The sequence below is a fragment of the Ahaetulla prasina genome, chromosome 3 (genome assembly GCF_028640845.1).
Source record: "Ahaetulla prasina isolate Xishuangbanna chromosome 3, ASM2864084v1, whole genome shotgun sequence".
NCBI classification, from domain to species: domain Eukaryota; kingdom Metazoa; phylum Chordata; class Lepidosauria; order Squamata; family Colubridae; genus Ahaetulla; species Ahaetulla prasina.
In genome coordinates, this window is record NC_080541.1 from 173,808,269 (window position 1) to 173,834,534 (window position 26,266).

General features: G+C 40.5%; 1 protein-coding gene across 1 annotated transcript; it reads right to left on the reverse strand.

Moving 5' to 3' along the window:
• Window positions 1-215: 215 nt before the first annotated feature.
• On the reverse strand, window positions 216-25,867 carry LOC131195221 (vitamin D3 hydroxylase-associated protein-like). Its single transcript, XM_058176976.1, has 15 exons — window positions 25,310-25,867; window positions 23,390-23,503; window positions 17,351-17,494; window positions 16,039-16,172; window positions 13,986-14,192; window positions 12,957-12,997; window positions 9,900-10,024; window positions 9,198-9,323; window positions 7,379-7,476; window positions 6,096-6,195; window positions 5,827-5,870; window positions 4,293-4,332; window positions 2,425-2,533; window positions 1,351-1,496; window positions 216-1,259 (listed from the first exon to the last, which is right to left on the reverse strand). Exons 1-15 carry the CDS (start codon window positions 25,517-25,519, stop codon window positions 1,131-1,133), a joined length of 1,767 nt encoding a protein of 588 aa, XP_058032959.1. The 5' UTR covers window positions 25,520-25,867; the 3' UTR covers window positions 216-1,130.
• Between the last annotated feature and the right edge of the window lie 399 nt (window positions 25,868-26,266).

The window sequence follows — 26,266 nt, forward strand, 5'->3', positions numbered from 1 at the left end:
CGCCCTGAGTCCTTCGGGAGAAGGGCGGTATAAAAATCTAATAAATCTAATCTAAATCTAATCTCTACTGGCCAACAGATAAGGTTGGGTTGGGGAAGGAGTGCCTGAAGAGCCCACCAATTAACCCAATTGGCCAACTTTACCTGTGACACTTGGGGATGGAGTTATTTCCTATTTTAATTAAACTGAAACTGTGGGAAAGATTTAGATTTGGTTTTCCATTGATGCCGATATGATGTACTCATTAAAGAAGATCTTTGAGAAAGAGCCAAGTTTCAAAGTTTTGATTTGCTAGGGTTCGTTAGTTGGAGCCTTGACACAGTCTATAAATTGTCTACTTTTGCTTAAACAAGGCTAGTCCTTTCTCCAATTTTAATCTGCCAATGTCTTTTCAAAGTCAATGTTATCAGTGGCATTTTTGCCTCAGTTTTCACACATAATGTACAATGTAGAGAACTTGTACATTTTGATCCACAATTTCAAACTAAAGATGAGAGTGCTTGTGTACCTATATTTGTCCCTACCACAATCAAAACAAATCTCTGTGCATAGAAACTTGGTCGAAGATAGTAAAAGTCTAATCTAGCCTTTTCTCAAACATGATAGTTTTTTCCTGGTGATTTCAAAAGCCAAACAAATGGGCACCCAAACAATTATTAAAAATAGTATCATTTGGATACAGACTTGTCATCTAACTTGCTGCTTGGGAGAACTAAGTCATACTGATAAATAGGCTTCCTTTGATATATGCTCCTTTTGAATTCTTCAGATGAGTTATATTTTAAAAAAATAATAAAGTCAAGCTCAGTTCCTGGTGACTTTGTGAATGCGTACTTGTAATTTTCCTGCAGTATTATGGAAATGGTTTGTCATTGTCCTCTGCCAGAAAATAGCTCACTTATAATGTCTCTTCCAAATATTAACCAGGCTTTGCTCTACTTAGCTTCAAAGTCTAAATAAGATCAACCAATTTCTGCCATATGCTAAAGTAAGGTATACTTGACCATACTGTACAAAGAATTTATAGCATGTTCCAGTTCTGATTGTGCCATGTTGAATTGTTTATTATTTTCCATTTTGCTGCACGAGGCTATCCAATCTGAAGAGAAACCATGAACCTGGGCAACAGATTATGCTTTCAGTCTGTTCTTGCAGGTGAGGGTCTCCACTTCCTTCATGAACCGAAGGCACAGCTCCTCCTGCCAAGCCAAAGCCACACACTGGACAGCTACAGGGAGACCCACAGCATCCGTGACAGCCTGAAGATAGAGGGACAGTCAGAACAGGAAGAAGCAACTGTATGATGAATTTTCAGAAAAGCAGCTTGTTTCTTTCCGCTACCATACAGACCTCTTTCAGCCGTTTATCCCAGGGGTCAGCATAATGACCTTCATATTTTTTCAGCTCCTCTTCATCAGCCTCGGTGACAGTTGTGACAGGCACAACCCCAGCAGGGAAGTTCAGGACATTGTATAAATTGGTATATGAAGTAGCAGCTATAAAGAACAGAACAAAAGTTAATCAATCAAAGTTCTACAGATCATCCAGGAAAGATTCTTGTGGCCATGGACAAGACCTTGTGGGGTCCCCTTTAGCATTCCTATTCTCCAGTCATTGAAACAGAACCAGGTGTTGCTAAGCTTTAGTTTGGATTTGTGTTTTCCATTTGAAAAGATCCTTTTCCTAGATCTTTTGTAGAGATCTGTAGAGAACATTTTGGCAAGATGGACTAAGCAATCCTAGATCTTTTTCCCTCCAGCTAGACCAGGGGTGAAATCTACTTACCTTCCTTACCGGTTTGGAAGTGCATGCACTGCATGCACAGACCTTCTGCGCATGCGCAAAACACATTACTTCCTGTTTAAAACCAGGAAGTAATGATACCTGGGCGGGTGGGCGGAGCTTTGCTCCGCCATTGCTACCAGATCGCCAAACCACCAGCCACAATCGCTACCAGATCACGTGATCCAGTCTGAACCGGGAGCATTTCACTCCTGAGCCAGACTAATCCACAGTGAAGTAACTACATTTTAGGTCAAGTGCTTTGGGAGAAGATTAAAGCAAGACTTTTTAGATGATTCCCAATGCTGAGAAGAAAAATTTAAGACAAAGCTATTTTTTAATTGTCTGTTGATTCTGGGAGAAATTTTTCAATTTTGATATTTAAATTTTAACATTTAAATATGTAAGTGTAACTAAGGAAGCAATGCAAAGTATAAAGTGCAATAGAAACAATGACATAGTAATTAGCAACCTGAAATATTTCTAAAGATTAATTTGTTCAAAATTAATGACTAAATATTTTTCTGAACCTTTGCAAGCACTTGGCAAATAGCTTTTTTAAGATTTAAGAGGCAAGCTTGTGTTTAGCGTTGTTTTCTGAAACCATAAATAAAAGCCAAGAAAAGTAAATGGATATTATACCAAACAGTTTCCCAGGATAGCCTTCATTAAAAGCTGGTCCTAGGACTGGACAGAGGATGACATCCAATTTCAGCTTCCTCCACTCAGCAATGAATTCTTCACGGTAAACCTGTAGAGAACATTTTGGCAAGATGGACTAAGCAAAACATTTCCTTCAATCTCCCCCAGACTCCCTTTAATTGCCTATGTAGTGGGCAATTTTGAAGCAAGTTTTATTTCATGAATGAAAGTAAATATACATGTCCCAGGATAATGACGCGGGATGCAATCTGGATCAGTCACAGGGATCAGAATAGTGGTGGGTTTCAACATTTTTTACTAGTGGTTCTATGGGTATGGCTTGGTGGGCATGGCTTGGCTTGGTGGGCGTGGCTTGGTGGGCGTGGCAGGGGAAGGATACTGCAAAATCTCCATTTCCTCCCAATCAGCTGGAACTTGGGAGGCAGAGAATAGATGGGGGAAGGGCCAGTCAGAATTTTTACCATGGTTCTCCGAACTACTCAAAATTTCTGCTACCAGTTCTCCAGAACTGGTCAGAACCTGCTGAAACCCACCTCTGGACCAGAGATTTAGTTTTCCAAGCTTTTGGACTTATGCTGGAGCTCATCCTCAGGGAACTTCTCTCTAGCACAATAGCCCAAAGCACAATAGCCCAAAGCACACTCTCTGTTACAGAGAAGTTCCCTGAGGATGGGCTCCAGCACAAATCCAAAAGCTCAGAAGACTAAACCTCTGGTCCCTGTGACCAACCCAAATTGGATCCTGCAACCTTTCTTTAGACACAGCCCACTTACTAGAATCTTTATTCTGAAAATAATTATGCTTGCCGCCAAGTCTGTTAATTCCCCCAGGGCCCAGGCAGTGTGTCGTGTCCCACTCCTCCGCTGACGGCCGGGTCAGGGAAATCCGAATCAGGCTTGCCTCTGCAGCTCTGCCCAAAGTCCTAGCAAAGTCCTCAGAGCAGGCAGGAGACCAGTAAGTGACTTCAGCAAGATAAGTTCGACTTTGCCTGACTCAGAGACTGCCAGAAAGCAGATCCTTTATATAGGCCATGGGGTGTGGCTCCATGACTCAGCACTCATTAAGGCCTGCCCCTCCCTTCCTTCTGTTGCCTCCGCCTATCCAATCTTCTGATGCGAGGGTCACTCCAATCAGCTGTTGGAAGTAAACTTTCCTCAGGCTCACATGCTGTGGAGGAGGGGGAGGGGTCTAGCTGTTCCGTTTGCCTGGGCATGGAGCCAGGGCTGGGGCCGGGGGATGCTCCCTCCTCTGCAGCCTGCTTGGGCATGGAGCCAGGGCTGGGACCGGGAGGTGCCCCCTCCTCTGCAGCTTGTCTGGGCATGGAGCCAGGACTGGGGCCGGGAGGCATACATTCCTCCGTGTTCGGGAGCAGATAAGCAGACCCCGGCTGCGGTGAGAGCGGACAAGACACAACACAGTGGGGCCAGGCTGTTTGTTTGACAACCTTGGGGTGTATGTATCTCACAAATGTTTTGTAGTTTTAATGGGGTGGGGGCTTAACCTGCATTTTATTGTTGCTTTATTGCTAATGTTTCATATTGTATGTTTCATCATCCATTTTTATTGGATAGATGGGTGGCCTTGTAAAATTGATAAATAAATAAATAAATATTGGAGTTACTTATTTAGGCAATGCATTTCAGTTTCTGTTTACAAAAGCTACTATACCGTGAGACCCTTAGTTCAATTTACCATATTATGCCTACGTTTGAATCCATTTTGGTGCTGAGAAAATACTTCTAGCATTAAACATTACTAGTGGTCACTGACTAGAACTTTAGTTGACAGCTTAATCATTATGTAAAGTATTATGGCTCATGGGCATGATACCAAGATCTCAAACTCACCGCCACTGCTGCATGTTGCTTCCAAAGGTTTTTGGCTGACCTACAAACATTGAAATAATTAATTTCCATGAAGAGTCCCAGTTAAAATGATGATTAAAGTATATCTTCATGAGAGGAAATTTATGGGCTAGTTAAATGGTGATTGTGTATATCAACTGCAATCTAGCTATGTATTTAGGGATATTTTGGTGAATTGTGACAGTCCTTGGATAATCCAAATCACTGACACTACCAATGCCACGATCCCTGTGCTTACTTTTGTAGTTTGGCCAAGTTGTATAAAGCTTAAGTATTGCAAAATTTAAACGTATAACCAAGGCTTATTGTTTGAACTGTAAATTAACAGATAGTTAACGATTATCCAGATTTTCTGCTGTCCTTTCTGGTTATGCTAACGCATGGTTTCACCGCTGTTAACTACTTTGCGAAAGTGTGTTTGAATTATTGAAATGAAGGATACCATTCCTTGTTGATATATTTCGTTTAACTTCCATGAGAGTTTCTCTTCTCATAATATAGGAAGAAGGTTTATTTTAAAGTATAATAATCTTATGTAGTATAGATGCATTCAATTGTCAAACTTGTCATATTGAAATTTGACCTGGTTTTAAATGATTCATACTATTTGAGAATGTTACCAGAAAGGAAAGTATCAGAAGTCAAGCTATGAGTGCTTCCACAGTAATTCAGAAGAGGCGCTTCAGAACGTATGGGAAAATAAGTGGTACACCTCTTTAAAGCACTAATATCATTTTTCAGATTTCCCTATGAGCCTGAGAGATGGTCCTATGCATTCTGAAAAGCCTCTTATTTTCAAAGCAAAAACATGTTTAATTCATGGTGCTTGATATTGCTGCATTGAAGTCAAGCTGTGGTTTATTTATTCTTTTTATTTAAAAATATCATATTAAAAATATCATATTAAACTGTGACTGGAGGAGCACTTGGGATCATGGGATCACATCTCACAGCTTTGCTGGCTGGGGAATTCTGGGAGTTGAAGTCCACCAGGCTTAAAGTTGCCAAGGTTGGAAATCCCTGTTATAGATCAGCTTTGCCAATGCCGCCATATGTGTTGGACCACAATGTCCAGAAATACAGTCAGCAGGTTAGAAACAAATGGGTCATTCTATAGAAAGTAAGGATAGAGAGTCTTATTGGAGATATGCATACCAAGGCAATAGAGATGAAGCATTTTTAAGGCCAGAATATCCAGATAAGGTTCAGAAGTGGCTCACATAGACACCTGCCTGACTTTGCTAAATTTCTTCCTCTTACTTAAAGTTCAGTGAATTAGAGAGATATCTATTTGAGCTACTTCAAAACTTTATCTGAACATCTGACTTTAAAAATGTTTTATCCTGGCAATGGAGCCTGCATATCTCTGTCAAAGTCATCTTCCTTACTCCATACAATTCTTAATTTTATTTGGAATTCTACCATTTGTAGCCCAACAGATCTGGAAGACACCAGAGGGGAAAACGGTACTGTCTGCACTAGATGCTGAAAATAATTTTAAATTCTTATTCCTTACCCAACTCCACACAAAGCACTGAGATCTCTGGCAATCCGGGGATACTAAAGGGAGAAACACAAGTTTCCTTATTTTTATTGTATGTAATCACGTAAGTTATTCCTTAAGGATGAACGAAATTAGCTAGCGCACCTCCAACATAGACCCTCTGACTTGGATTAACACATTTGGATACACTTCCGTATCAGCAAATCTCTAACTTAACAAGTTAAGCTAAGCATGTTTCACCTTTTTGTCATTACAGGGTAAGAAGTAAGCCAAATACTCACCACTGGTTTTAAAATGAGTGCCAAAATCCTTTTCAGTACAGTGGGAATACTGTAGCAGTTAATCTGGGATTTCAAACCTGGATCAACAATGTCCCCTTTGCTGGGAGATGAAAGGAAAAGGAAACCAAGTCCTTTTTCATAGTAAACAGCAATGCTCTCTAATAACCAATATTACTTATTGTAGATGGTAGTTCTTTTGACTAAATTCATAGAAATAAAGAAGTACTAATTGTGAGCCACTAACTCACAACTAGTATACAAAATCAGTCACTTTCTCTGATTTTATATTATTCAGTCTACAAATTTAGGTTCCCGAGAATTATATTCTTCAATTACATGCATCCAAATGAAAATATAGTAAAAGTTAAGACCATTTGTTCCTTACCCTGATCTTAACATCACTCAGAGTGTCATAAAATATCTTGCAGCTGCTGTTTATTATGGGAAAGATGGTCTTAAATTTAGGATTTTAGAACAATGTGAAACATCTTTTTATGTTGCTTCTTTTTATCATGTGGTAAGTCTCTACAATAAAGCTGTAGAGTAGATAGTAAAAATACATATGGTTCTAATTTCTTAGTTTGGATGTTAAGATAGGTCAAATAAGCTTGGTAGTAAGCACAAATTTTATCCGCAAAGTGCCGACAATATTGGAAAAAATGCCAAGATATACAGTAGAAGCAAGATTGTGGAAAGATCTGTACCAGACACCTTAAAAGGCACATGTAAATCAATGCTGAATGAGAGATTATCTACTTCAATGTTTCCCAACCTTAGCAAACTTTTGCTAAGATTTGTGAACTTCAACTCCTAGAATTCCTGGGCCAGCATGCTGTCTGGGAAATTCTAGGATTTGAAGTTCACCCATCTTAAAGTTGATAAGATTAGGAAACACTGATCTAATGTTTGATCAGGAAACTATAAGATCTTAAAAGCTTTAATTTCTTTCATATGTTACATCCTTTGAAGCACAATTTTTGTAATTCTATTGTCTTATTACAACATTGGAACTTTTTGCAAGGTTGTGGCAGATTAAAAATATAATAAATAAATTTTCAATTATCGGTAAATATGTTCATTTCAGTATAAATTTTGATCTTAAAAAACATGACATTTTATTAAACTATTACTTTTCATGCAGTTTTTTTTTTCACATTCAAACTAAGGATTCTCAAAAAAAACCTAGAATTTCTTATTACATTGAATTTTATATTGTTTTAGCATAGCAGTGCCCAGCATAGCCAGAGTTCAAGCCATGCTTATATTCCAAGGTATCTACTTACAATTTAGCCAGTAAATTTGCAGCTCCATCAGAAAAGATGCCTCTAGTGAAAAGCTCGTCCACTACATAGTTAAGTCGAGGGGGGACAAAGGGGATGAGCTGCATAAAAAAGATAAATGATAATTGTTGGTTAGTTGTTTTACAGTGGACAGAATGATATGAGCCCCATATACGGATAATTTAATTATCCTCCAGAAGTTTTAAGAACTACCTAAAAATGAATCCTTCTTTATGAAAAGTAGATAAACAGAAACAGATCATTTATATGTTTTCTCCTTATTAAACTTGCTTGCATTAAAATGTGTAACCATCCGTTAGCATCATGATGGCTTCCAAACTGATTGTGGTCTATGGTTTTCTAGTCAATATGGCTTTTTAGTCTTGGTTTACTAAATAGGCTATGGGCCTATTCATGTTACGCTAACTTAGCATATATCCAAGATTTAAATATAGATTTGGAAGTTAAAAAAACTGAAGACTAGAAATTAATAAAGTATGTAGTGAGAATTAGTACTTTTATCAAATTAACAATCCCAGTGATGTGCATTTTTGTTCAACATAAAAAAACAAACTTTCAATTTGATTTATATTAGGGCCACAATGTATTTCTAAGTGGGAAGCTGTGCATAGTCATTAAGACCTTAATATATACAATGTGGGAGAACTGTAGGTTTATGCCTTTAACACACATGATAACATATATTAATTTTTCTGCTAGGTAGTGATACTGTATCGATACTATCTAGACCAGCGGTTCTCAACCTGTGGGTTGCGACCCCGTTGGGGGTCGAATGACGATTTGCCAGGGGTCACCTAAGACCATCAGAAATATGGGAAGTATAATTGCGATTTGAAGAATCGCGCTCCAATGGTTGACTCCACAAGCCAGTTGCAGGCTCTTCAAATCGCTAGCCGAATTCAGCTTCAGGCGTGATAAATTTAAAAAGAGAGAAATCTTTGCTCTGATGTCTCCCTCTCAAGCCAGCTGCAATCACTCCCAATCGCTAGCCTAATCTGGCTTCAGGCGCAATAAACTTAATAGGAGAGGAGTCTCCGCTTTAATGCCTCCGTCCTCAAGGCAATTGCAAGCAGTTCAGATCACTAGCCAATACGGCTTCAGGCGCGATAAATTCAAAACGAAAATAATTTTACGGTTGGGGTTGCCACATCGTGGGGAATTGTATTAAAGGGGTCGCTACATCGTGGGGAATTGTATTAAAGGGGTCGCAGCACTATAAAGGTTGAGAACCACTGATCTAGACAGTGGTGGGATTCAAATAATTTAACAACCGGTTCTCTGTCCTAATGATTTCTTCCAACAACCAGTTCACCAAGCTGCTCAGAAAGTTAACAACCGGTTCTCCCGAAGTGGTGCGAACTGGCTGAAACCCACCACTATATCTAGACTATATTACCATGTTTAAAGGTGATTTAATGGCATTTCTTAAAAACTTTGTGAACTACTAATAGAGCACACAAACATGAACAAATATACATGCTTATAAATATTGTCTAATTTATATGTTTGTAGACTTGCAAAAATGCATATCCTGGAAAGATATTAGCAGACTGAATAGATTCACTAATATAAATATGACAATTAAATTTAATTAACTTAACTTGATTGATTTCAGTGGTCTATTTTAAGCACAAATATACTGGTTCTAAAGCAATGTACAAGGAGTATAGGCATTCAGGCATTTTATAAAAAATTGTGAGTAATGTGTGTCACAATGTTTTTCTGAGATATACATGAGGCACAAATATCAGAAATCTTTTCAACTAGAACACAAGTGAAAAAAATTAATAAATGCATGTACTGTGTGTCCTGCAGCCTGAAGAAGATTTTTTGTTTCCTGAACAGCCCTTTTCATGCTTGGGGAAGGCTGGAAGTATCCATCATCTTTGTAGTATCCAATCCGAAGGAGATTTGAACTGGTGTAAATCTGGAGAGAAGGAGAAAAGACAAAGATTTGAAATAGCTATCAAATTTCACCATCCCTAGGCTTGACCTGGCTGAATATTCTTGGATGAGAAGCGAAATATCTTCAAAGAAAAACCAGAAAGTCCAGTTGCCTCTTGAAAAAGCACCTTTGGGACAACCATGACCTGGATCAGGGGTCTCCAACCTTGGTCCCTTTAAGACTTGTGGACTTCAACTCCCAGAGTTCCTCAGCCAGCTGGGAGTTGAAGTCCACAAGTCTTAAAGGGACCAAGGTTGGAGACCCTGACCTGGATGACCGAGAATCTCCATAGACATTTATCTTTATTTAAGAATTCTTTTACTACGTTTACTTTACATTTTTAAGTTATGTTTTAACAGAGGTTCCTAACACTGTTTTCATTTACACAAATGTCTTTTTGGATAGTAAGCTCAAATATGGATGTTTGAAAGTTATATTTCTTATAAGTTTACAAATTAATGATTTGCTGAAATGTTTATCCATGGGGTTCAATCTTTCTGATGTTCTTTCTTGGTTGCCGTCATTCATTCATTCATTCACTTTTCACATTTATATTACCTCTTCCCTGAACGGCAAGGGTGGTACTGAAGGATCCAGGTGGAATAACTCATCACATAAGAGAGCTTTCATGCACAGAGCCAGACTATCTACATCTCTTGCCATTGGACCAATAGTTGCTGTCACTATAAACGAAACGGAAACTCCAATGAAATGGATTGCATGAAACAAATCGGGTAAAGGGTTCTTGCTGGTAACTAGGCATCCATCAATAATAGGCTAGAAGGATAATTAATTTGACCAGACATAATTCCCAATGTTAACTTAATGGAGTCAGAAGTGCAACTGATGGAGAGATATATTGGATTTCAGATTATTCATATATTTCTATATTTCCTATAGAACTGTATCCCACAGCAGTTTATAATTTTAAAAATAAATAATAAAAGTAATACACTAAAATAACATTCCATAAAATACAAATAACCACCCAGATCAAAAACAATAAAGTGTTATCTCAAATATCCTGGTGCTAGTTCCTTGGAACCAGAGTTTTGAACCTGGCTTAATAATTAATTGGCAGCCAATCAAGTTACTCAACAGGAAAAAAAAATCTTCCCAGTGTATTCTCATTCTCAGCCTCCAGATCAAGGGCAAGGTAGTCTCTCATAAAGCACATTAAAGAAATCTAACTGTAAGGTTACAAAAGCATGAGTAGCAGTTCATCTGTCTGGAACCCGCACTACATATCAGACTTTCATACAATTGAACATGTCCAGAAATATTTCATAAGAAGAGTCCTCTACTCCTCTGCTTGCAACAAATACCTTATGCCACCAGACTTGAAATTCTGGGCTTAGAAAACTTAGAAGTACGCCGCCTTCAGTATGACCTAAGCGTAGCTCATAAAATTATCTGCTACAATGTCCTACCTGTCAATGACTACTTCAGCTTCAACCACAACAATACATGAGCACACAATAATACAAACTTAAAGTGAAGTGCTCCAAACTCGATTGCAGAAAATATGACTTCAGCAACAAAGTGGTCAATGCCTGGAATGCCCTACTTGACTCTGTGGTTTCATCCCAAAATCCCCAAAATTTTAACCTAAGACTGTCTACTGTTGACCTAAGCCCATTCCTAAGAGGTCTATGAGGGGCGTGCATAAGAGCACCAGCTGTCCTAATGTTTCCTCTATTTGTATCTATTTTATGTATCCAATCTATGTTTATACTTATTACCTAATTCGTTCTTAATAAATAAATAAAATAAATAAATAGCATAGCTAATTTGTTCTTATTCAGAAAGAGATGCACAGCAATTGACTACCAACTAAAGGTTCTCCTGTCCATAGAAGTCACGTGTCTCCAGTGACAATTATTATGCTAAGAATGCCTCCAAACTCCATCCTGTTCTTTCTGTCCTCTATAGAACAAAATTCCCAGATACTAGACCTGGAAACAAGGTCAAATTTCAGTTTTAGTTTATTGGCCCTCATAAATTAATTACAAGCAATGCTACTACATCTTTCTTTAATGCCCTCGTCACTTCCTGTCTGGATTACTGCAATACTCTCTACATGGGGCTCCCCTTGAGGAGCACCCAGAGGCTCCAACTGGTGCAGAATGCGGCCGCGCGGGGGATTGAGGGAGCTCCTTGTAGCTCCCATGTAACACCTCTCCTGCGCAGGCTGCATTGGTTGCCGGTGGTCTTCCAGGTGCGCTTCAAGGTGTTGGTTATCACTTTTAAAGCGCTCCATGGCATTGGACCGGAATATTTACGGGACCGCCTGCTGCCAACAGTTATCTCCCATTGTCCGATACGTCCAGTGCGCGCCCACAGGGAGGGTCTTCTTAGGGTGCCGTCGGCTAGTCAATGTCGGCTGGCAGCCCCCAGGGGAAGGGCGTTCTCTGTGGGGGCCCCGGCTTTATGGAATGTGCTGCCGGTGGGACTCCGTCTCCTCCCTGATCTCCGGACCTTTAAGCGCGAGCTCAAGACTTTCCTTTTCACCAAGCGGGGCTGGCCTGATTGATTTTAGTATGGGGGTTTTAGTGGGTTTTAATAGGGTTTTACCAAGGTTTTAGTTTTGATAAATTTTAGTTAATATTTTAAGTTACAGCGATTGAATCAGTTTTTTAAATTTGATATTTTATTTTAAATTTGTTGGGATTCTTGTCATTTTATTGGCTGTACACCGCCCTAAGTCTTCAGAGAAGGGCGGTAAAAAAATATGAATAAATAAATAAATAAATAAATAGCAGAAAACCAGTCATTGGATCCATTTTATCACTGAGAGAGGCAACCAGGGTTTGACTGGGGCTCAGACAAGTTGATATGCTATATATGAAGCTATTTTCAAGAAGACAGAATTTCCCAATAGTGCAGATTGCAGCCACTAAATGTTTGTTGTTGCAAAACTATTTTTTGTTCATTTTGCACCAGTTGCTCTATGTCTGTCTGAACATAATTCAGAGTGTTGATTTTGACCATTGATGTCTGAAAAGCTTAGGAAAAGGTTATTTGTAGGCTCACCTTTTTCTCCAATAAATTTGTCCAACAATTTATAGTCAGTATTGTTTGCTCACTTTATAGACATGGCAGATTAACTCAATAAGGCTTTTCAAAGGTCTTTGAAAACTCACTTCTTTTACATGACTTTGAATTAAGTAATTCATTAATTTAATTGATTTACTTTAATTAATAATTTAATTAATATTTTGCTTACACAACACAGAGGTTGTAATATCATAACATTTTGTAAGAATGTCATATTATTATGTAGATATTTGTCCATGCACCATCTTGGTAGATTTTTGAACTAGAAAAGTCATGTATACATATTTAAATAAATCAATTTTTGGATAGCTATTTATTACTTGAAAACAAATTGTGTGAGGGTTAAAGGCATCAGGCTAGAAACAAGGAAAGTTCTAATGCTGCCTTAGATACAGAGATCAGTTGAATGACTTTGGGGTATTTGCTCTCTTAGAAGAAGGTAAGCAAATTCTAAAAATAAGGCCCAGAAAACTGCATGGACTTGTCTAGGCAATTGGTAGGAGTCCAGGCTGACTTAAAAGCATCAAAACACAAACAAAACCCACCGTTATTACTCACCTGACTTCATGCCTGCCACTGGACTAGCAAGACCCAGAGTGCTGGAAAATATATAAACAAGACAAATAATGAGATGCTTGCTATCAACACTGAAATAATCCACTCATGCATTAAAAAAAAATTCTCAAGAAAGGAGCTGAACTTCAGATAACAATCAAAGCTAAAATAATATTTAAAATGACAAATGTGTTCATAATGAGAATTATAATAAAGGCACCCCCAACTACAGGACGTGTATTCATCAGAATATTTATAAATAATAATAATTATTATTATTATTATTATATTATTATTATTATTATTATTATTATTATTATTATTATTATTATTATTATTATTATTATTTAATTTCTATACCGCCCTTCTCCCGAAGGACTCAGGGTGATTTACAGCCAGATAAAAATAACATTTATAAATACAATACAATAAAATCAGAGTTAAAAAACTTATTCAATTTGGCTGATAATTCAAATGTAAAATACATAACATCATAAAAACCCCATTAAAATCCTAATAAAACCCATTTTATGCCAGTCCTGCGCAGAAGAATAAATACATCTTCAGCTCGCAGCTGAAGGTCTGGAGGTCAGGAAGTTGACGAAGTCCTGGGGGAAGTTCATTCCAGAGGGCAGGTGCCCCCACAGAGAAGGCTCTCGCCCTGGGGGTCGCTAGCCGGCATTGTTTGGCTGACGGCACCCTGAGGAGACCCTCTCTATGGGAGCGCACCAGTCGGTGGGAGGCAAGTGGTAGCAGAAGATGGTCCCATAAGTATCCCGGTCCTAAGCCATGGAGCACTTTAAAGGTGATAACAAATAGCAATTTGTGAATGCAACTGCAAAAAAGCAATTTGTGAATGCAACTGAAAAAAAGCAATTTGTGAATGCAACTGAAAAAAAGCAATTGTGAATGCCTATTTTCATGAAATGAAATGAAACATTTCCTAAGAATGCTTTTAAATATGTGATCCAATCAATATTAGCATTCAGACATTGGGATATTTATCAGCCCAAAGAAGAATGTAGAACCGACCTTAACCGAGAGCCTGTTGGTTTGAGTCCACAAAGCCCACAGAAGCTGGAGGGCAGGCGAATGCTTCCAGCAACATCTGTCCCAAAGCCCAGGAGGGATCCACCTCCTGCAATCAGTGCCCCTTCTCCTCCAGAGGACCCACCAGGACTTTTCTTGTGATTCAAAGGGTTTCTTGTTCGACCAAAGATCAAGTTACTGCAATCATAGCTGACCAAAACAGAAAGTAGATTGGCAGTTAATTTTTTATTATTTTATTTATTTATTTATTTATCTATTTGTTAAGAATGTATTAGGTAATAAGTATAAGCATGGATTGGATACATAAAATAGATACAAATAGAGGAAACATTAGGACAGGGACGGTAGGCACGCTGGTGCTCTTATGGACGCCCCTTATAGAACTCTTAGGAATGGGGTGAGGTCAACATGAGGACCCAGATTGTTGGGGGGGCAATAAGTTGGGGGGGCAATAAGTTGACTTTGTAAAAAAATATATATATACAAATAGAATGAGACTATTGCCTTATACATTGTAAGCCGCCCTGAGTCTTCGGAGAAGGGCGGGGTATAAATGTAAACAAAACAAAAAAAAAACAGTAACCAGTCTAAGGTTAAAATTTTGTGGGTTTTACGATGAAACCACAGAATCAGGTAGTGTATTCCAGGCATTGACCACTCTGTTGCTGAAGTCATATTTTCTGCAATCGAGTTTGGTGCGGTTTCCTTAAATTTGTATCTATTGTGTGCTCGTGTATTGTTGTGGTTGAAGCAGATAGGACATTGTAGCAGATAATTTTATGAGCTACACTTAGATCATACCAAAGGCAATATAGTTTTAAGTTTTCCAAGCCCAGAATTTCAAGTCTGGTGGCATATGGTATTTTGTTGCAAGCAGAGGAGTGAAGGAATATTCGAGAATTGGTCTAGCAAATGTTTTGTATGCTGAGGTTAGTAGAGTGGAGAAGAAGCATTGGGCCAAAGAAAGAGAGGTGGGTGGGTGGGGGGAAAACTATATAATAACCAATCAAATAATAATCAAATAATTAGCACTGCAAAAACAGTGAGTGAGGACAGATGCCAAAATATGACACAAAGATTGGAATCTGATGCCATTCAGATCTTTTGAGATTGCAAGTCCCAGAATTCTCAGGAAGAACAGTGACTGGGTATTATGGAATTACAATCCCAGTTGTGGAAAATAAAGCTAATATAGAATAGCAAACAACCCCAACCGTCTTGGTGAAAACAGAGGAAATAGCAGAGCTCAACAATCTCTATAGCTATGGGCATTCAAGTGTTCCAGAGGCTTTTTCAAGAATGGCATAACAAAGGGAACCATGCCACATTGTTCCCAATACTTAATACTTCTGACCATTGTAGCCATTGTAGCCAATATCCAGGCCTGATCCATGCTGAAATTAAGGTGATAGAATATTGAGATAGCAAAATTTTGTACTGTAAGTAGGAGTCTGTTATGTTGAATGCTCCCTCAAAATAATAGTAGCAACAGTTTTTTTCCCGAACGCCATCACTCTGCTAAACAAATAATTCCCTCAACACTGTCGAACTATTTACTAAATCTGCACTACTATTAATCTTCTCATCGTTCCCATCACCCATCTCCTTCCACTTATGACTTTGTTGCTTGTATCCTTACAGTTTATACTGATATTGTTTCTTGATTCCTTATTTATAGCCTATGACTATCATTAAGTGTTGTATCATTAAGTGTTAAATTTGTACCCTATGACTATCATTAAGTGTTGTAAGTGTTGTACTTCGATGAAGGTATCTTTTCTTTTATGTACACTGAGAGCATATGTACCAAAACAAATTTCTTGTGTGTCCAATTCTATTCTATTCTATCACAATACAACATTGCTAACTTGCAGCCTTCTTGTTTCTGTTGCAGTAATACATATTTTTCTTATTTGTTTTAAACCTTATGCGAAAGAATCTTTCATGCTGCTTTAATCTTTCTTCCATTAACCCACCACACTAGATTCCCAGGTTATTATCAATCAATAAATTTCTAAAATAGAGGAAAAAATACTTTATCATGCTCTGGGGAATATTCGTTTTCACAAATGGAATTGCTCCTTGTTTCTTCAAAACTTTTACTATCACGCTGTCATCAGCCTCTACTTTGTCAAGGTATTGCACCAAGCCACAGGTAGAGATGTGTCCCTTTGGGAGACAAAACACAACTTGCTTGATATAATGTTATGTCAGAGTATGTATATTATATATAAGAAATGTACTAATATGTTATACAGAACTTCAAGTTATAAGGACTTATCCAGGAACAGGCTTTAATTATCAATATCTCCAAAACCACAAGCAACTATTTCCTCCTAATGCAAATACAGTTAAGCTGAAGAGAAAGAACTATACAAAAGCACCATATATGGAAAGTTATCTAAAGTCCTTTGCTAAGGTATCAGTTTTCATCTAATAATTAGATTCCAATACCATGTGACATCTCCACTGTATGCAGAGTGCTATGCTATGCTGTGAAGAGAGCTATGCTTTTATGAAATGACAAATGACTTGTCATACATTTCTCATAAAAATAGCCTACTGTGCTTTAGAACCTCTATGCCTATCAGAACCCAGAGACATCTGTTGAGGTCCATTACCGGCTGCTATTCCTTGCTTAGATACCTATGTTGGTATATATGTGCATGTGGATATTTTAAGACAGGGGTCTCCAACCCTGGCAACTTTAAGCCTGGAGGACTTCAACTCCCAGAATTCCCCAGCCAGCTGAAGCCAGTTGAACTACACCGGGCTTAAAGTTGCCAAAGTTGGAGACCCCTGTTTTAAGAAGTAACCCATATATACATAAGAGCACAAACAGCATGCTAACTGTTATTGGAACATACATCCAGTGCCCCCTTTCATGTAAGGGTTCAGGCTGGTGAGGTTGGAAGGGTGGAAGAATTGTGGAGTTTAATCCTAGAAAAAATATATTTCTGCACTGCCATGGGTAATCAAACATTAAGTGTGTGATACTTCATTCTTATCTGCAATGGAAAGAAATCTAATGAAATGGTTTAACTTTATTTATTGATTTTAAAGCTTTTACCATGACATGTTTGTTGTTAAAGTACGACTAAACGTTTTGTTGTTTTCTTGTAAAAGAATAACGTGGCTGCTGTCTTGGAATAGTTGCATAGAAATGAAACAGGAAACTCAATCTCAGCCTTCAACATTTCTTTAACCTCTATAGCAACTGGATTGAAATTAGAATGTCCTGTATTTTAGCTAAAGATGAGGAAATATTTTAAGCAACAACATCCCCTTCGTGATACTTCTGACACTTTTTCAGCAGCACGTATTTCAAAAGATAAAGGATGAGGCACCTTGTATCCAATGTGTTCCTTAATGCTGACAGGAATTCCATACAGCAAGCCTTTCTCTTTTTGCTTCTTTAGGTCCTGGAGCTGTTCCTCACATCCGTGAAGAAAATCTGTTACACAGTTCACCTCCTTGGTTATTTCAAGAGCCTGGTCCAGAGAGGGAAGCATGATTTATTCAATAAACCAAAGTAAGCTGGAGTCAAACTTTGTTTTCAGGAAAATCCATACGTTAATCCTGAGGGCAGATGGATGCGTTTGCTATGAATTACATGTAGCAAAATGCTACTGTAGCATCTCAATTTAGTTAAAAATTGACTGGGGAATGGCCTTGAAAGAGAGGAAGAAGAGCTCTTACAAAGATAATGATCAGACAAGTGGAACTTGAGTCCAGGCCAAGAAAATACCATAACTTGAGAATATGTCTCAGAAAAGACACCCCAATCACCCCTAATTCACATCAAGATAAAGTGAAGGAGGAGGAAACGCATTCAGATTCACAAGATTTTGCTGTTACAGTCAAAGTAGTTCTGACCCATATGGCATTGGTTTAGAAGTCTGGTCTACCTTGTTTAACAGACATCGCCTTTCTATGAAATTGAATGGATTATTGTCTCTCTTAAATCCACCAAAGTAAACTAGATAGCACCTGCTTAGATCTATATCTTGTTACCAGTCTGTTAGGTATATATTAATGTCGGCAAACAATTTTCTTGTGGCTGATAGAATTCATTGATTGTTTGATAGATTGGTTTTCTAAGGACCCCAGTGAATATAGCCAATGACAATTGCATAATATTTTGGTGCTTTGGAGAAAGGTAAAGGCCCGAAAAAAGGTGATCTGATTCACCTTAAAACCCACCAATGGGGGGAAAAACAATTGAGAAGGGGAATGTTTGTTTAAAAAGTGAACCATGTTTCTTACATTTCTGTCTTCAGGCATCGATTTTAGCCTCCAAATTCTGCCCAAGCCTCAAACATATGCAAAAGCATCTCCAAGTTCCCAAATGCAGGATATTCTGAGGGCTGCAAAAAGGTTCTGGGAAAATTGTTCACCTCTCTGCTAACAACATATCTATAACAATGTTCTGTAATGAGTAGTGAAAACTATTCTCCTGAATAGTTATTTTAAAAAATGAGATTGTTATCTGCACAAAGATGGAAAGATTTGGCATTACCCACAAGGTTGATGGAAATAATGTAATTTTCTGAGGTGGCCAAATTGACTTCTTTGAGGAGAGAATATTTTTCTTGTTTACTGGAAACCCTGTATGGACTTTATACAGAAAACAGAAAAATATGAATATATGATTTATGGTTTTGCTAATGATACAGATTATAGAATGAAGAGTCCTGTTGAGCTCCTTAGAGCTAAATTTATAATTGTACTTGGTTGTTGTTAGTCACAAAGTTGTGTCTGACCCATCACAACCCCATGGACAATGTTCCTCCAGGCCTTCCTGTCCTCTACCATCCCCTGGAGTCCATTTAATCTCATGCCGACTGCTTCAGTGATTCCATCCAGCCACCTCATTCGCTTCTTTTGCCTTCAATTTTTCCCAGCATTAGGCTCTTCTCCAGGGAGTCCTTCCTTCTCATTAAGTGGCCAAAGTATTTGAGTTTCACCTTCAGAATTTGGCCTTCTAAAGAGCAGTCAGGGTTGATCTCCTTTAGAACTGACCAGTTTGATCACCTTGCAGTCCAAGGGACTCACAGCAGTCTTCTCCAGCACCAAAGTTCAAAGGCCTCAATTCTTTGGCACTCAGCCTTCCTTCTGGTCCAACTTTCACAGCCATACATTGCAACTGGGAAAACCATAGCCTTGACTATACGCACTTTTGTTGACAGGGTAATGTCTCTATTTTTTAGTATGCTGTCTATTTATTTATTTATTTATTTTATTTATTTATCAAATTTTTATACCGCCCTTCTCCCGAAGGACTCAGGGCGGTGTACAGCCAAAGATAAAACACAGAATATGTACAATTAAAACCAAATTAAAAAATAGCAAATTACAAAAAAAGGCTGATAATCAAAATTTAAATTTAAAATTTTTTAAAAAAATATTAATAAAACCCCAATTATCTATTATCAATCAACTATTATGCCAGTCCCGCTTGAATAAATAAGTATGTTTTTAGCTCACGACGGAAGGTCCGAAGATCAGGCACTTGACGTAGGCCAGGGGGAAGTTCATTCCAGAGCGTTGATGCTCCCACAGAGAAGGCCCTACTCCTGGGGGCCGCCAGCCGACACTGTTTGGCGGACGGCACCCTGAGGAGACCCTCTCTATGAGAGCGTACGAGTCGGTGGGAGGCATAGGGTAACAGCAGGCGGTCTCATAAGTACCCGGGTCCTAAGCCATGGAGCGCTTTAAAGGTGGTAACCAAAATCTTGAAGCGCACCCAAAAGACCACAGGAAGCCAGTGCAGACTACGGAGCAGTGGTGTTACGTGAGAGCCACGAGTGGCTCCCATTACTACTCGCGCAGCCGCATTCTGGACTAACTGCAGCCTCCGGGTGCACCTCAAGGGCAGCCCCATGTAGAGAGCATTGCAGTAATCCAACCGAGACGTAACCAGAGCATGAGTGACTGTGCATAAGGCATCCCGGTCAAGGAAGGGACGCAACTGGTGCACCAAGTGAACTTGGTAAAAGGCCCTCCTGGAGACGGCCGCCAGATGTTCATCAAAGGACAGCCTACCATCCAGGAGGACGCCCAAGTTGCGAACCACCTCCTTTGGGGCCACTAACTCGCCCCCAACAGTCAGCTGCGGATGCAGCTGACTGTACCGGGATGCCGGCATCCACAGCCACTCCGTCTTGGAGGGATTGAGCTTGAGTCTGTTTCTCCCCATCCAGACCCGTACAGCTTCCAGGCACCGGGACAGCACTTCGACCACTTCGTTTGGGTGGTCCGGGGTGGAAAAATACAGCTGAGTATCATCAGCGTATAGATGATAACTCACCCCGAAACCACTGATGACCTCACCCAATGGCTTCATATAGATGTTGAACAGGGTAGGCGAGAGAATCGACCCCTGAGGCACCCTACAAGTGAGACGCCTCGCGGACGACCTCTGCCCCCCTGTCAACACCGTCTGCGACTGGTCAGAGAGATAGGAGGAGAACCACCGATAAACGGTGCCTCCCACTCCCAATCCCTCCAACCGGCGCAGCAGGATACCATGGTCGATGGTATCAAAAGCCACTGAGAGATCTAATAGGACCAAGGCAGAGGAGCAACCCCTGTCCCTGGCCCTCCAGAGGTCATCCACCAACGCGACCAAAGCCGTCTCCGTGCTGTAACCGGGTCGGAAGCCGGACTGGAACGGGTCTAGATAGACAGCTTCCTCCAGGTGCCGGGGGAGCTGCCACGCAACCACACTCTCTACAACCTTCGCTGTGAAGCGAAGGTTGGAGACTGGACGGTAATTTCCCAAAATAGCTGGGTCCAGGAAGGCTTCTTCAGGAGAGGTCTCACCACTGCCTCTTTCAAGGCGGCGGGGAAAACCCCTTCAACCAAAGAAGCATTTATAATCCCCTGGAGCCAGCCTCGTGTCACTTCCTGAGCAGCCAGCACTAGCCAGGAAGGACACGGGTCCAGTAAACATGTAGTTGCATGCAACCTCCCCAGCAACCTGTCCACGTCCTCGAGAGCCACAGAATCAAACTCATCCCAAATGACCTCAACAAGATGTGTCTCCGCCATCTCGGTTGGATCATCGCAATCTTGGTCCAAACCGTCCCGAAGCTGAATGATTTTATCGTATAGATAACCGTTAAACTCCTCAGCTCGACCCTGCAGGGGGTCATCCCGTCCCTCCTGTTGAAGGAGGGAACGGGTCACCCGAAACAGAGCGGCTGGGCGGTTATCTGCCGATGCAATGAGGGTGGAAACGTAGGAACGTTTCGCCTCCCTCATTGCCACTAGGTAGGTCTTAGTAAAAGACCTCACTAGTGTCCGGTCAGCCTCGGAACGGCTGGACCTCCAGGTACTCTCTAGGCATCTTCTCCGGCGTTTCATCTCCCTCAGCTCCTCGGAAAACCAGGGAGCCAAGTGAGATCTACGCTGGGTCAGAGGCCGCAAAGGCACGACACGGTCCAAAGCCCCAGCCGCGGCCCGTTCCCAAGCCGCAACCAGTTCTTCAGTCGTGCCGTGGGTAAGATCTTCAGGGAACGGCCCAAGCTCTGTCTGGAACCTCTCCGGGTCCATCAGGCACCTGGGATGGAACCAACGCATTGGCTCCGTCTCCCTGCAGTGGTGAGCAGCGGTCCGAAAGTCTAGGCGAAGAAGAAAATGATCTGACCATGACACTGGTTCTTTCACTATATCTCCTAAATCCAGATCATTAACCCACTGACCAGAGATAAAAATCAGGTCTAGCGCGCCTCCCCCAATGTGTGTAGGGCCATCAGTTACTTGAATCAGGTCCAAGGCCGTCATGGAGGCCTGGAACTCCTGAACCACCGTCGATGACAAGCCGGCCGATGGCAGGTTGAAATCCCCCAAGACCAAAAGTCTGGGAATCTCAACCGCCACGCCAGCGAGCACCTCTAGTAGCTCAGGTAGGGCTGTAGACACGCAGCAAGGAGCCAGGTACGTGATCAACAGCCCCATCTGATTCCGATGGCCCCACTTCACAAGGAGGGATTCACAGCCAGCTATCTGAGGAACAGTGGACTCCCTCGGCTCTAGACTTTCTTTAATCACGACCGCCACCCCCCACCCCTACCTTGGGCCCTCGGCTGATGGAATGCACGGAAACCCGGAGGGCACAGTTCAACCAGGGGTACACCCCCTTCTGTGCCCAACCAGGTCTCCGTAATGCCCATAAAGTCCGCGGACTCCCTCTGAATAAGGTCACAAATCAGGGGAGCTTTATTAACCACGGACCGGGCATTGCAAAGCATCAGCCGAAGACCCAAGCTCTGAGGGTCTTGACCATCCGGGGAACGAGTGAGGACTGAGGGGCCGGAGCACGTGATCGCTTTTAAACATCGAACACGTGCTCCCAAAGGACGATACGGCCCCCTGCCTCCGCCATATCTGCCCCTCCCACTTACCGTACAGATGGAATAACACTCTCTGCTCTGTACAATCCCTCCCCCCCCCGTCTTCGGACCAACTAAAATGGTGTCGTGAGCGCGTGCTGGGACTGGACATACCCTCCCCGACGGGTTTCCCCCAACACCCGCCCTCCCCCCCAACCCAAACCCGTCAATTTCCACCCTCCCCTTAAAATTCCCATTAAAATTCCCCTTAAAAAGACGGTTAAAACAATTAATTAAAAATCCCCTGAGTCTCCTATTTTTGGCATGCCACCTCTCGGGGTTCCAAAACCCGTCCTTGTCTAGATTTGTCTAGATTTGCCATAGCTTTCCTACCCAGGAGCAAGCGTCTTTGAATTTCTTGGCTGCAGTTCCCATCTGCGGTGATCTTGGAGCCCAGGAAAATAAAATCTGTCACTACCTCCATTTCTTCCCCATCTATTTGCCAGGAATTGAGAGGGCCAGATGCCATGATCTTAGTTTTCTTAATGTTAATAATTGTACTTATAACTGTTGTAAGGAAGATTAGAAACTACTTTTTTGAATTTTTCTTTTCTAGTCTTCTTTTACTTTTTTCTTGAATTTTTTTTTATCTGAGTTTATATCCCACCCTTCTCCGAAGACTCAGGGCGGCTTACACTGTGTTAAGCAATAGTCTTCATCCATTTGTATATTATATACAAAGTCAACTTTTATTGCCCCCAAACAATCTGGGTCCTCATTTTACCTACCTTATAAAGGATGGAAGGCTGAGTCAACCTTGGGCCTGGTGGGACTTGAACTTGCAGTAATTGCAAGCAGGTGTGTTAATAACAGACTGCTTAGTCTGTTGAGCCACCAGAGGCCTTAGCTTTCTTTCCAGTTCTGTCTTTTTCGTTTCTTCCTCTAACTTTATATTGGTTTGTATTAGATTTCATCTTCCTTTAAAAAACTTTTAATCTATAGATATATCTGTAAGCCTGAAAATATTCCAGTGGCTCCTATTGAACTTACCTTTTTTATATAGGTATACAGGACACTCTCTGAAGTAAGTTTTTCCTCCCTGAGTTTTTCTGCCAGTTCAGTTAGTGTCAGAGAAAGGATGAATTCAGATTGGATTCCAGGATTCTGCAAGTAGAAACAGCCATGTCATAAAGAAAAAGCAGGGGAACAGCCCTAAATTTATGTCACAAGCCAGGAGAAAAGATATACTGCTGTAGTTCTTCATGACAAATCAAGAACACAAACTGAAAGAAGAGAATTAGAACCTACAGACTATATATAATACATCTGAATGCAGTTCAGAAGAGAATTCTTGGGATGTGAGGTTAAAACTTTATTCCTAAATCCACTTTTCAGCCTTAACCTCCACTTTTCCCCAGATCTCAGTCGCATTGCAAAGTTTCATGTATTTTAACAAATACATGCGTAATTTAAAAATGTGAGGTATCTTGACTAGTTTTAGGTACTCTGCTTTTTGGATTTGGGTTTCAAAGTCCAAGGAAATATAATCTGTGCTTTGCAACACATTGTTGCTTATCATGAGGTATGCCTGTTAAAGCATTGGCTTTAGGTGCTACAATGATTCAACAGAAAGCCATTTATAAATTCTGGTATTCACGTGCTTTTACTACAAGCACAATTGCTCTTCTTCATATAATCCAGCAAACAGCAAGCACAATAATTTCCTTATCCTGGCTGATCTGAAGTCCTTGACAGCGGCAGTATAGGGGCTGTTACTCCTTTGTAAGAATATAGATATAAATATGAAACCTTGGTTGAGAGTCATATTTTGAGCTCACCGATGAGCAAAGTGAATCAAGCCTAGAAGACATTAACTAGCTTCTTAGAAACCATTGAATTGTTTCTTAGATTCATATTCCATCTTTCTTCTAGGAACTCAAGGTAGGTAGCACCCTGTTACAGATTTTCCTCACAATAAGAATTTTGTGAAATGGGCTGCGTTAAGACAAAACGACAGAGTCTCCCAGTGTTCTTCCATTGCTCACTTAGCCCTGGATCACCCTGGTCCCATCCCACTTGATCACAGGGGTGAAATCTACTTACCTTCCCTACCGGTTCAGAAGTGTGTTCGATTTTGGACCCTCTGCGAATGTGCAAAGCCTTCTGCACATGCACAGAGGGTCAAAAACGGGTTACTACCTGGTTAAAACCAGGAAGTGTTGACATCCAGGCGGGTGGGGGGAGCTTTGCACTGCCGCCGCTACTGGTTTACTGAACCATGCGCTGCCACAGCTACTGGTTCGCTCGAAACAGTGCGAACCAGTAGCATTTTACCCCTGTGTTATCACCCTGGCTCTCCTCCTAGCCTGGTCTCCAGAAAAGATATAGAACTTTCCACCAACTGATGTCCAAGTGGTAACATAAAAATCTGATCAGATATAGGTGACTGTGTTCTTTGAATGGGAGAGAGAGAGAGACAGAAAGAGAGAGAAAGAGAGGGAGAGAGAGAAAGAGATGGAGGGAGGGAAGGAAAGAATCACATATAATTATTGTACTTTGTTTATATTACGGATGCAAAAATTAAAATTAAAAATAGCTTCCATGCTGTATTCTAGCTACTTCAAAGCACATGAAGAGGAGTGCACAATAAATACATCAGGGTTTGCCCATAAAGTAGTGGATACATTTGTTTTGATTTAAGCTGTACAAAAGGTTTCATTGATCCTCACTTCCCATAAAAGAACACAGAAAGTATGACATGACAAAATTTAAGAAAAGATGCAACCTATCATAGATACTGACCCACACTTTGTAAAACAAGAAAATCCATAAATTAGCAACACTGACCTAAGTTTCATCATTCAGATTAGAGAACAATTCAAAGGTCTTTATAAAAACAGCAAAGCTTGCATTTGGAAGAGCCCTCCATAACACACAAACACAACTCTTCCCTCCCCAAGAAAAACGCACCTTCTGTTTAAGCTTCCAAGCCACTTTTTCCATTTGTTCCAGGCTGCCATTTCGCCTTTGACGGGCTTCTTTCATTTTCCTCTGAATCTCTCTACGTATCACCCATTTCCATAACACAACCACTGTGACTGAGCCACAGGCAACAGCAAGTACAATAGGTGGGTTGATTCCATCTTTGAGCAGAACGTCTCGTAGCTTCTCCTGCATCATGGTAAATCTTTCTCTGTGTCTTCGTAAGTATGGTCTCGTTGATACCCACCAGAGGTTGTATTGTTAAAGCATTGGCTATTAAACTATCTCAAGTTACTGGAGACCTCATAGTTGTACCTTGGACTCCTCCCAAGGTGTATTTAAAGGATGATTTATCTAAATTGTTAGATAATCTTAATTAAGGCTTCAACTGATATCTTCAGGACAGCTTATTGAGCTCCCAAACTCAGCAGCTATAGCAAAAGTCTTTTTTTTCTTATTTTAGTAGAAAACTCAGCAGCAGCTGCAGTTCATATTGTTGTGATCTGTATGTATGTGTGGCACAGTCATGCAATGTGAATCCACGCTTCCATTTTTGTTCTGGGAGTTGTGAGTTGAGGTAATCAGTCAGTTACTTGGATTATGCTGAGATTGGTAGTTGCCAACAGCAAAATGACAATGTTGCTCTGCCTCTGGAAAGCCCAAAGACTGGTGGTGCCTTAGCATTTCAAAGGTTCATATAAAATAGATAGTAATCAAACTGAGAAGACTAATCAAAGAGGTTGTTACATACTCACATTCGTTTCATGAACAGGAGGAATGACTAGCTCTATTGAGAAATAGCCATTTCAGCCTTTTCTTTATTATCTTTTGCTCACCACATTATATGGGTTTGGGACTACAGCGTATCAGTTTAGATTTTAATCACTGCTATCAAGACTTTGATGAGACCCCTGGGGCTGTTTTCACCCCCTTTAATTTGAAATG